This window comes from Nomascus leucogenys, chromosome 5 (genome assembly GCF_006542625.1).
Source record: "Nomascus leucogenys isolate Asia chromosome 5, Asia_NLE_v1, whole genome shotgun sequence".
In the NCBI taxonomy this organism is placed as follows: Eukaryota; Metazoa; Chordata; class Mammalia; order Primates; family Hylobatidae; genus Nomascus; species Nomascus leucogenys.
This window is the reverse complement of record NC_044385.1, coordinates 72,400,685-72,412,890: the sequence shown is the minus strand read 5'-3', so window position 1 is coordinate 72,412,890 and position 12,206 is coordinate 72,400,685. Positions and strand designations below refer to the sequence as shown.

The following is a 12,206-nucleotide window of genomic DNA, read 5'->3' as shown; positions in this document are numbered from 1 at the left end:
CCTGGCTAATTTTCTACTTTTAGTAGAGACAGGGTTTCTCCATGTTGGTCAGGCTGGTCTCAAACTCCTGACCTCAGGTGATCCGCCCGCCTCGGCCTCCCAAAGTGCTCGAATTACAGGCATGAGCCACCATGCCCGGCCCAGCCTAATTCTATTCTTTCTTCTCTTTGTGTGTGTGTGTGTGTGTGTGTGTTTTATCATTGTACTTACAAGTGGATGTCTGATTCCATTTCAAACCTCTGCATCTCACTTGAGGTGGCAGGAAGACTGCCTTTTGTTCACCGGAACTCTGTGCCACTATGAGAGGCTGTTCTCAAACCCCAGAACGCAATAAGCTGCCTCCACAATTTGCTGTACCTCTATAAGGTTCCCTGTTCCTTAGTAGCTTTTCACGCTTGCAGATAGACTTTAGTATAAAGGTGGGCTTCCCCTCTGCACCACTTAGTTCCCAGGCTTAGGAGGTGGGTCAAGAACACCGCTGCTGTTTACATGAGCATGTGGACGACGCAGGGCTGCAACTCCTGATGAAAGGAAGTGAGAACTAGGTCCCGGGACAAGAGAAGCTACCAGAAGATTGATTAAACTTAGTTTGTCCCATCAGGTTATATATAGAGAGGACCTAATGAAGCAAGCACTAACCTACTGTTTTTTTTATTCAGACGTTCATTAGGCAGAAATTCTTAGATGTTACAGTAAATGCTAATAACTTAATATGCATGCTATCTGGAAATAAGAAGCCAATTATGCCATAAAATGTAACCTTTATGAAGAGATCAAAAGTAGGATCTTTTCCAAACTAGAAATATTTTGAAAATCTATCCGCACTTACCCCATTTATACTCATGATTTCTCAGCATTTTGGTCCCATCTCTGGGCCAGACTAAACATCTTTCTTATCCCCTTGCTTTCCCTGGGAGAAAAGTCACTCTATTTATTTCACCCGCCTCTCTGTGCCTTCATTTACTAGATGCCCAGTAGTGCTAGGCAGTCTGCTAACCTCTGATGAACAGGGCACATGGACCCTGTCCGAGGGCACATATTGGATACCAATGCCATCAAAAGTTCTGGGAAACAGGTTCGAAGCAAGTATACCAAGACTGATCAATACACTCTGTAAGCTGGAAAAGTGATACTTGAGCTGAGGATTGTTCAAACGATTAGGAATTCACTAGAAGGGAAAAGGGCCCAGGCAGTGATTACAGCTGAGTCCCAGAAGCAGGAGGCAGAAGGAGGATGGAGGTGTGGCTGGGGATCTGCTGATGGTTCTGTGCGGTTGAAATGTGTATAGGTCTTTGTATGTGTGTGTGTGTGTGTGTGTAGCACACGATGGGCAAGGAAGCAGGGAGGGAAGAAGGAAATCACAGATGTGCTGGAAAAGAACACTAGAGCCAAATTGTAAAGGGCCTTGTGTGCTGTACGCTGGAGCTTAACCTGTATTCTTTGGGCCATGTTGAGTCACTTTAAATGACATGACCAAGCAGGGAACTGTGGCATGTGTCTGTGGTCCATCCCATACTAGGGAGGCTTGCATGAGCCCAGGAGTTCGGGGACGCAGTGAGCCATGACCATACCTGTGAATATCCACTGCACTCCAGCCTGGGCCATGGGCCACGTAGTGAGACCCCATCTCTAAAAAAAAAAAAAAAAAAAAAAAGACAAACCAGAACTGTACTTCAGAAAGGAAATTCTGTGAGGTGGAGAAACAGAATGAAGAGGAGCTAATTGATTTGAGGGAGACTTAGGAGGTGAAATTGATAGAACATCACTGTCAGTTTAAATGTGAATTTTGATAGAGAAAAGTTACACAAGCTATTTTCCTTCCTTTCTTCAATAATGGGAAGGTGCTTTAACCTGGAGGAAGCAAGGCATTGCTCTTATTTCAGAGACTAAACTTGAAAACCATCTGGAAAGTCACGGGAGAACGGTACTGTCCATAGGAGCAGGAACTAGAGGAAGATACCCAATGGGTTATGTAAGCAAAATCCTAGAGCACCCAAGTGGAGGGTGACCTGAATTTAGGTAGAGTGGTCAGATGAGATTCAGTCACAGGATTCTTGAGTTTCAGTTTGAGAAGCCCACACTGTAACTCTAGCCCTGAAGGTCTTTCGTGTGTAATTTGATCCCCTCCTGCCAACCTGAACCATGAGGTCCACAAACCCATGTGTTCCTGGACTGCTGGGCTTTCTCCCACGCATTTCCCTTTCAGAAGGGAGTAGCTTTAGGGAATGGTGGTAACCTTCTCTGCTCCAGAGATTGTGTGGGTTTTTTGGTTTTTTTTTTTTTTTTTTTTTTTTTTTGAGACAGAGCCTCACTCTGTCACCCAGGCTGGAGTGCAGTGGCACTATCTCAGCTCACTGCAACCTCTGCCTCCCAGGCTCAAGCAATCCTCCTACCTCAGCCTCCCTAGTAGCTGGGACTACAGGCAAGTGCTGCCATGTCCAGCTAATTTTGTGTGTGTGTTTTTGGTAGAGACCGGGTGTCATTATGTTTCCCAGGCAGGTCTGGAACTCCTGAGTGCAAGCGAACTGCTCACCTCAGCCTCCTAAAGTGCTGAGATTACTGGCGCCTGGCCTACTCTATAGAATTTTAAGAAGTTAAAGCATCTGCTTAATAAATGTCCCCCAACCCCTCCAAAACAACAAACAAACCAATTCTCGTAACAGTAGGTATCTAAGGTAATTCTTACCTTCAGACTGAAGATTACCTTTGTCAGCATATTTGCAACATTTTTACTTACATAAGGAAAAAAAATTTATACTTTTTCTTTATCATGTAGGCTACTCAGACTTTTCCAACACTGAATTATTTCTTGATTTTTATTATTTTTTTTTAATTGTCACAGGTTGGAATCTTTTCCTTCATTTGCCTTTCCTTGCTTTTATTTTCCCCTTTGCCTTTTTCTTTTTGCTCAGAGCAATGATTGTGCTTAGAAGGAGGTATTTGCTTTATATTTCATTATAATAGCCATAAAGTCATAACTTAAGTTATTCTAAAAGGAACTAATGTTGTTATATATTCTTTTTTTCTCTCAAATGTAATGGTGTCCAGACTGTCTTCTATGACATACCTGAAAAAAAAATTCCATCCTTAGCTACTTTCTGTTTATATTAAATTCTTTAGCAACTGTTCTCCAGAAAGCATTCTTTATTTTGTTCAGGTATACACTGAATATCCTTGAAGAAATCGGTGGTGGCCAGAAGGTCAATGATGACATTATTGTCAACTGGGTGAATGAAACGTTGAGGGAAGCAGAGAAAAGTTCATCCATCTCTAGTTTCAAGGTAAAATTATTTGTCTTCTGCTAGAGGCCATCTGAGCTCTATGCCTATCTGTACTATTTTCATTGTATGTTCAAGTGACCTTCAGTGGTAGGTATTAGAGGCTCCCCCTCTCATTTCAATTTTGCTTAAATGACTCGTTATTGTTTTGATGTTCATCAGCCATTTCATTGATGAATTTCTCAATACTTTCTCCCATAATAGTTAATCGTAAAAACTCATCATTAAAAAAAAATAATTTCAACTTTTATTTTGGATTTGGGGGTACATGTGCAGATGTGTTACTTGAGTATATTGAGTGATGCTGAGGTTTGGGGCACAAATAAATCCACCACCCAGGTATGGAGCATCGTACCCAACAGGCAGTTTTCTAGCCCTTGTCCTCCTCCCTCCCTCCCCATTTCCCTAGTTTCTACTGCCTATTTTTAATTTTTATTTTTATGTTTTAAATGTTAATTTATTTTTTAATATTTTTTATTTTTTATTTTTACTTTTTATATCTGTTTTTTGTGACAAGGTCTCACTCTGTCTCACCCAGGCTGGGGTACAGTGGCATGATCGTGGCTCACTGCAGCCTCAACCTCCTGGGCTCAAGTGATCCTCCTGCCTCAGCCTCCCGAGTAGCTGGGACTACAGGTGCACACTACCATGCCCAGCAATTTTTGTTTGTTTGTTTTGGAAATGAGGTCTCACTATGTTGCCCAGGTTGGTCTTAAATTCCTGGCCTCCAGAGATCCTCCTGCTTCAGCCTCCCAAAGTGCTTGGGGATAACAGGCATGAGCCACCATGCCTGGCTTATTCCCATCTTTATGTCCATGTGTACTCAGTGCTTAGTTCCCACTTAAAATCCATGATTTTAAAAGCAAGATTTTAGGCATTGTTCTCTCAAAGTAATATAAACTATGATAGTATTCGTAAAATGTGGGCACCTCCATGATTCAGATTAACATTATAATGGTGACACGTAACATGCTCAAAGATCTCCCTTGTGATGTTTTTTGTAAAAAAGCGGTTGTGTACTTCTATCTAAATCCCATTTTTATTAATAGCAGCATTTTATTAAATTTCTTGACTCATGTTTCATACATTAACTGGATTCCTCCTCAAGGGACATGTGCACTTGATCCACATCATCATAATGCCTGTGCCATCTTAACTACATTTTTCTAGCTTGAAGGTCAGGATTAGGGGGAGGAACCCCTTCAGAGTTGTATTAACAGGGTTGGTGAGGCGATTCATCATGATATCCATCCTGTGTTTCAAAATTAAGAAAAAATGAAAATCTCTTTCCACAAGCAGTAGCAGAAGATATTGTCAGGGCAGGGCTGTCACAGGAGTGTCCACCTGCTGTGAGCTCATCACAGATAACCGTCACCTCTGCTCCATCTCCAGCCTACTGTTCAGTCTGGAGAGCTGAGCAGAGTTAGGAGTGGATATTGGTCACTGATGCAAGCAGATTCTTCCAGAAAGAGATTTGGAAAGGCAGTAAAGAAAAGCAAAGTCGAAAGGAGCGCTAGATATTGAATGCGCTCTGGCTACCAGGGGCTCCTTGTTCATGTCTCAGGGCATCTTCGCTGACATTGTGAAGCTGGCTTTACTGTTTTCCTCATTTTATAGGTGAGGACATCAAAACTCAAGTAACTTCCTGAGAGTATGGCTAGTAATTGTATGTGATGGTCCACAAATGGGAGGAAAATGCCTTTTACCTGTGGGGTGAGGCTGCAGAGTGTAGTGTATCTATAGGTCACTTAGCTGTTAACACGAAGTGGCCAGTTACATAGCCCAGGGGTGCTTCTCTCCCTAAAATAGCTGCTGCTCCAGCCCATTACATTAGGCTGTGGCTTCTGGGGTGTTCTTATGGGGACAAGGTTTGGCAAGCGATGCTGGGGTTCACTCTTAGAAAGGTTTGGCAATTCTTTTGCTCCTTGTAACACTCGGGGCTCATTTTCTCCTGTCTTCTTAGTAAGTCGTTGCAGAATTGATTAAGCAAAAGAGGCCACATAGTGTACCGAAAGAAATGTCATACTAGCCCCACATTCCTTTTATGTGAAGCCCTTTTAAAAATGAACACAACCCACTCTTTAAAAAAAAAAAAGATTCAGAGAGTACACTTGCAGGTTTGTTACAAGGGTATATTGTGTGATGCTGAGGTTTGGGCTTCCATTGAACCAGTCACTCAAATAGTCAGCGTAGTGCTGAACGGTAGTTTTTCACCTTTAACCCACTTCCACCCTCCCCCTGCTTGTATTCATCTGTGCCTATTGTTCCTACCTTTATGTCCATACATACCCAATGTTTAGCTTCCTCTTATAAGTGAATAGATGCAGTATTTGGTTTTCTGTTACTGTATTAATTCACTTAGGATAATGGCCTCCAGCTGCATCTATGTTGCTGCAAATAACATGATTTTATTCTTTTCTGTGGCTGCATAGTATTCCATGGTGTATATGTACCACATTTTCTCTATCTAGTCCATCACTGATGGGCACCTAGGTTGATTCCATGTCTTTGCTATTATGAATAGTGCTGCGAAGAACATGAGCATGCAGGTGTCTTTTTGGAAGAATAATTTATTTTCCTTTGAGTATGTACCCAATATTGGGATTGCTGGTTCAAATGGTAATTTTATTTTTAGTTCTTTGAGAAGTCTCCAAACTGCTTCCCACAGGGGCTGAACTAATTTACATTCCCACCAACAGTGTGTAATCATTCCCTTTTCTCCACAACCTCACCAACATCTGTTATGGTTTGACTTTTTATTGATGGCCCTTCTGAATGGTGTGCAGTGGTATCTCATTGTGGTTTTGGTCCTCATTTCTGTGAATGATTAGTGATGCTGAGCATTTTTTCATATGCTTGACACAATCCACTCTTTTAACTTTATGTCTTTCTCTAGTTGTGCTAACTTCCTTCCATTTATTATTTGAGAATGACTATCTGCTGTTGGTAGACAGTGGGTTTTCTGGAAAGTTACTGATGCTCCTACAGAAACTACAGTTTATTTGAAACACTATGTGGAATACTGCTGCATTTCCCAGACCAGGCTGTATATTTTAAGAAGAAAAAGCCACCCAATTCCTTTGAGCTGAATGGGAGTAACTTTGGGACACGTTGATGAAACCCTCCCTTTGTCTCTGCATAGGACCCGAAGATTAGTACAAGTCTGCCCGTTCTGGACCTCATCGATGCCATCCAACCAGGTTCCATTAACTATGACCTTCTGAAGACAGAAAATCTGAATGATGATGAGAAACTCAACAATGCCAAGTATGTAAATAAAAATAAACCTCAGATTGGGAGGGAAGGACCCAACTGGCAGCTGAATGGTTGTAAAGTCTAATGCTCATGCCTTTATACAAACATTTCATTTTCACTATCCATGCTTTTCCTTCTCATGACTTTCTGCAGTCTCGTCATCACTATTTTGGATATGATACAATAGTAGTTTAAAGCTCCTAGTGCCAGAATGGGAGCAAGACAAAAAAAAAAAACAATAATAAGAGCATTCTTGTAATTGATAAGCAAGCCTATAGTTTCATAAAACCAATTTCCTAACCAAATGCTCCATTCATGAATATTCATGGATAAGAATAAACAGGGGTAGGGTTCCACAGCAGAGCCTTTGCCAGTGTGAAAGCCACTGTCTTGTGCTTTACCATTCAGGTCACCTGCCAAATGATTCCTCTAGAGTGAGTATCAGCATATTACAGTTTCTGAGCCAGATCTGCCCTGTTGTCTGCTTTTCTAAATAAAGTTTTATTGAAACACAGCCTATTTATTTGCATCTTGTCTATAGCTGCTTCCCTGCTATAACAGCAGAGCTGCATAGTTGCAACAAAGCCTAAGATGTTTACCATCTAGTCTTTTGCAAAAAAAGTTAATGAACATCTGCTCCAGACAGGTGCTTTTCTCAGATCAGGTTCCGTTAGTTTCCTTGGGCTGCCACAACAAAATACTGCACAAACCGGCAGCAGAAGTTTCTTCTCTCACAGTTATAGGAGCTAGAGGTTTGCAATCAAGATGTTGGCAGGATTGGTTTCTTCTGAGGGAGAATCTGCCCCATGCCAATCTCTGCCTCCGTCTTCACATGGCATTCTTCCTGCGTGTCTGTGACATCACACGGCTGTCTTCCCCCTTTGTGTTTCTCTGTGACACTTCTTTTCTTAGAAAGACACCAGTCCTACTGGATTAAGGTGCCACCCAACTCCAGCATGACCTCGTCTTAACTACTTACATTTGCAGCAACCCTCTTTCCCACTAGGGTCACACTCTGAGGTGCTGGGGGTTAAGACTTCAGCATATGAATTTCGAAGAGACACAATTCAGCTCATACCACAGGTCTAGAAGTTACAAGTATCTAGTGCCCGGCATCCCTGCTTTATAATCCCAACAGACCCCTTCTCTGTGTTCCCAGTTTGGGAAAGTGGGAACCTGCGCTCCCGGGATGCCGAAGTTTAACACAATCTAATGGAGACAAATAAATAATTAAACTAAAATTACAATAGATTGTGATGAGAGGTGTGGAAGGGACAGTATGAGGCATCCCTGAAGGGATAGGAAGGGGACTAGAGCTCTTTAGAGCAAATAGCAGCTCAGCTGAGCTCAATTGAAAAGACGAGCAAGAAGGAAGTAGACAGGTGAAGGAGAGAGGAAGAATGTTCCAGGCAGAAGGAAAAACACATATGAAGGCCCAGAAATTGTAAGAAGCCTTCAGCCCAGATGTTCAAGGGGAGTGTGATTAGGTTTAAGAAACTTGCCAAGGCCATATGGTTTTTCAGTTGTGCAGCTGAGAGTCAAAGTCCAACTTCAGAGCCCAGACTCCTAAGCACTCTGTGAGGGCGAGATACAAAATTACTTAGAAAAAGGGGTGAAAGAAATTACACAAAATGCGAAGAATGGTTATGTCATGGTGGCAAGGTTGTGTGTGATTTTGTTTGAAGCTCCCTTCTAATTTTCAGACAGTTTTCCCTCTGTGTTTTATAATGGGGAAAAATAATTTTACTTCATTAATAATCAATATGGAAGAAGTTATTGAGAGATAGACAAGGAGAAAAAATGGGACTACTGATGCCTGATGCTCTTAATTTAATTTGATCAATAAAGTAAAAGTAAAGTAATTTTAGGAGAGCAGGAGATAGTAAATGTGGGCTTGGGTAGAGTGAAGAGCGTCTGGTGTAACCATAGTAAGAGGTCACTAGATAATAAACGAGGTGAATAAAAGAACTGCCAGGTAGTGTGGGCTCATTTGAAAATAAATTACAATTAATAAAATCTATCTTCCATGTATCTACAAATACAGCAAAAATGTTCTGATGCAGCTATTATCATTCTATGTGAAAATATGGAATATAAATCTCTGGCTACTCTATATTATAGTACCATAAATAAGTACAAATATATGTGGGCAAGAATTGGAATGAAACGAAGAATTAAAAAATTGATGTGTAAGGCCAGGATTTTTCTTTTTTTGAGACGGAGTCTCACTTTGTTGCCCAGGCTGGACTACAGTGGCATGATCTTAGCTCACTGCAGCCTCCGCCTCCCGGGTTCAAGCGATTCTCCTGCCTCAGCCTCCTGAGTAGCTGGGACTACAGGCACCCGCCACCATGCCTGGCTAATTTTTTGTATTTTTAGTAGAGATGGGGTTTCACCATGTTAGCCAGGATGGTCTCGATCTCCTGACGTCGTGATCCACCCTCCTCAGCTACCCAAAGTGTTGGGATTACAGGCGTGAGCCACCACGCCCGGCCAAGGTCAGGATATTATACATTTTTCCTCTTTTGTTCCTTGTAAAAATGTTAGTGTAGTTGAAATGTAGTCTGCAATCTTTTCCTAGCACACATTTTTATTCAGTTCTGTGACTCTTTCTGCCATGCTGCTATGTAGCCCAAGAGAATACTCCTGGTGTGAGTATCAAAAGTGGCAGCATGTGCTGTAGTGGCTCATACCTGTAATCCCAGTGCTTTGGGAGGCTGAGGCAGGAGGTTCTCTTGAGGCCAGGAGTTCAAGCCCAGCCTCGGCAACATAGTGAGACCCCTGTCTCTACAGAAAAAAAACTTAACTTAAAAAAAAGGCAGGAGCTGAAGAGGTCTCCAAGGGCAAATAATACACTTGATAATGATCATGAGACTAGCCAGCAAGTCTGATGCTTTGTCAGAAGCTTTGGTTGAGCCAAAATTTGTCAACAAAAGTGTGAGGATGCTGGTAACTGACTCCAGCCACTGCAGGAGTGAGTTCTGTCCTGACTATGGAGCGACTGTGACTGTGACCCTCCAGGGTCCCATTCGTGCTGTGTTTCTCAGGCTCTCCTTATTTTTCCTCTTTTCTCCCTTTTAGGTATGCCATCTCTATGGCCCGAAAAATTGGAACAAGAGTGTATGCCTTGCCAGAAGACCTGGTTGAAGTGAACCCCAAAATGGTCATGACCGTGTTTGCCTGCCTCATGGGGAAAGGAATGAAGAGGGTGTGAGGCCCAATGGGACTGGGTGAGAGGCGGTGCACTCACTCCTGACTGCCCGGCACAGATGCTCCCGGGATGATTCAAGCCATTCCAAAGTTCAACTTGGTGACACTCTATAAGATTCCAAAAAGCACATATTAGTGCAGCCAAGTAGCCTCTCCTATATTTAACAAAAAGCGCTTCATTCTTTGCAGGAGGCCCAACCTCCTATATATAGGTTTCTATTCTTGATTTATTTGCTTCTTCGAAAATCTAGAGGAAAAGAAAGAAGTTATTTTCCAGGTACCCTTCTTGCTTTTGCCGTTAGTCGAGGATAGAAGCTGCAGTGGTATTAATTTTGATATAATCTTTCAAACCAGCTTCATGTGGCTTCCCTTTTCTTTGTTCAAGATGAGGGCCAGGAGGGGAATCATCACACCTGCCCTAAACCCTGTTCCTGGAGGTCAGCATTTGATCTGTTGCAAGCCCCTCTTTCTGTCCCTCTTCCTACCCTGCCTCCCATGACTTCGCTCCTCACACTCTTGGAACCATGCCTTCTAGGGGGCCCATCTCTTCTGGCCATCCTTGTCTCTGGGCCACTTGGAGCTTCTGAGAAATCAGTCAAGCTGTTGAAGTCTCAGGACTCTCTGGTAGCCTGCAGAAGTAAGCCTCATCATCAGAGCCTTTCCTCAAAACTGGAGTCCCAAATGTCATCAGGTTTTGTTTTTTTTTCAGCCGCTAAGAACCCCTCTGCTTTTAGCTCTAGAATTTGGGCTTGGTGCAGATCTAACATCTTGAATACGCTGCCCTCTAGAGCCGTAACTCTTAATGGAAGGTTGGATCCAAGGAGGGTGTAATGGAGCATCAAGCCACTCGGGGGCAGCATGGAGCTATAACTAAGCATCCTTTAGGGTGCTGCCTCTCCAGGCATTTAGCCCTCACATTAGATCTAGTTACTGTGGTATGGCTAATATCTGTCAACATTTGGAGGCAATCCTACCTTGCTTTTGCTTCTAGAGCTTAGCATATCTGATTGTTGTCAGGCCATATTATCAATGTTTACTTTTTTGGTACTATAAAAGCTTTCTGCCACCCCTAAACTCCAGGGGGGACAATATGTGCCAATGAATAGCACCCCTACTCACATACACACATACCTAGCCAGCTGTCAAGGGTAGAATGAATCTATGCTGGATAAGAAATGGCAGAACTGCGTTATGAAGAGCTAATTTACTGGACAAAGAATTCCAAAGCAAAACCAGAACAGTATGAATATGAGAGCTCTCATAGGTTGAGCAATTTCCCCCTAAACCAACGGAAGGCTAAAAAGCAACAGGCCATTGTGAACCAACGCTAGACTCCCTCTATCATGGTGAAAGGCTCATCAATGAGGTATCTTCTTTAGTGGTGGTATGTAATGGAACTTAGCCATTTTTCAAAGCAATTGAAATGCATTGCTCTGGATCTGTTCCTTGGCAGTGGACTCAGAAAGCCAACATGTGGCTCCTCCCAGCCCATAACCGGTATTTTTGCTGCTTCTGAATGCAAAGTGGTTGGTTTTGACTTCAGATTGAACTTACTGTAGCCTCAGATGATTTCCCCCATCCGCCTCCAGGAAGAAAGACTGTTACTGCCTTAATAAAAAATGAAAAGAGAATGATGCTCAAAATCTTTCCAAATAAAATGTTCCCTATATTAGGTGTCTCTGAATGTTTCCTTTTGAAAGTTTGCTAACAGTGTACTATAAATCATTCATTCATTCATTCCTCCAACATGTTCGAGTGCCTAATATGTGCTAGGCATTCTGCAAGGTTTTAGGAATGTGCCTATGAATTAAACAGGCACTGTGCTCAGCTGATGCCTGTCTTAGGAAAGACAGAAGTTAAACAATTAAAATAACAGATGTGACAAGTGAGAAAAAGAACGGCAGGGTGAGACATGAGTTTATGACAGGAAACAGTCTGAAGAGAAATAGTTTAGCTAAAAACTGAAGAATAAATTTCCGTTAGGCAGAGCAGGGAATAAAATTAAAGCTGAGAGCCAAACTCAGAAATACACCGAACTTGTAGGAGTGGAGAGGTGTGATACCTTTCCTCGCCTATCATAAGAGTCACGGCCAATACTATGACAAAAGATGGGTAACAAGAGAAAAGGGTAACAAATTTCTTTCATCAAAGTTTTACATGACATGGGAGCTTTTAGAAATGAAAACCCAAAGATCCAGGGAAGACTGTCCATTTTTATGCTTAGATTTAATGCAGAATGAACGGCCATTCAGAAATGTGATTGGGCAAAAGGCTGTGATCTAAGGCTACTAAATGGACGGGGAAGCCCTGCAAGGCCTGTCTGTTCCGATTCTTCTTGGCTGCAGTCTGTAGCATTTTTTCCTCCAGGGATCAGGGCAGGACCCCCCTGGAACGAGGGTCTTATTACCTACTATCAGGCAAGGTAGGCCAGAGAATTTCTTTACCGTCACTGTCTACACAGAA

General features: G+C 42.4%; 1 protein-coding gene across 1 annotated transcript in view; it reads left to right on the top strand.

The window, feature by feature from the left end:
- The window catches only part of LCP1 (lymphocyte cytosolic protein 1), a 66,997-nt gene extending 55,585 nt beyond the window's left edge, over nucleotides 1-11,412 (top strand). The window contains exons 16-18 of the mRNA XM_030813368.1: nucleotides 3,158-3,281; nucleotides 6,421-6,545; nucleotides 9,615-11,412. Coding sequence (XP_030669228.1) covers nucleotides 3,158-3,281; nucleotides 6,421-6,545; nucleotides 9,615-9,747 — 382 coding nt within the window. The 3' untranslated portion in view covers nucleotides 9,748-11,412. The remainder of the gene's footprint in view (nucleotides 1-3,157; nucleotides 3,282-6,420; nucleotides 6,546-9,614) is intronic.
- Nucleotides 11,413-12,206: the final 794 nt, after the last annotated feature.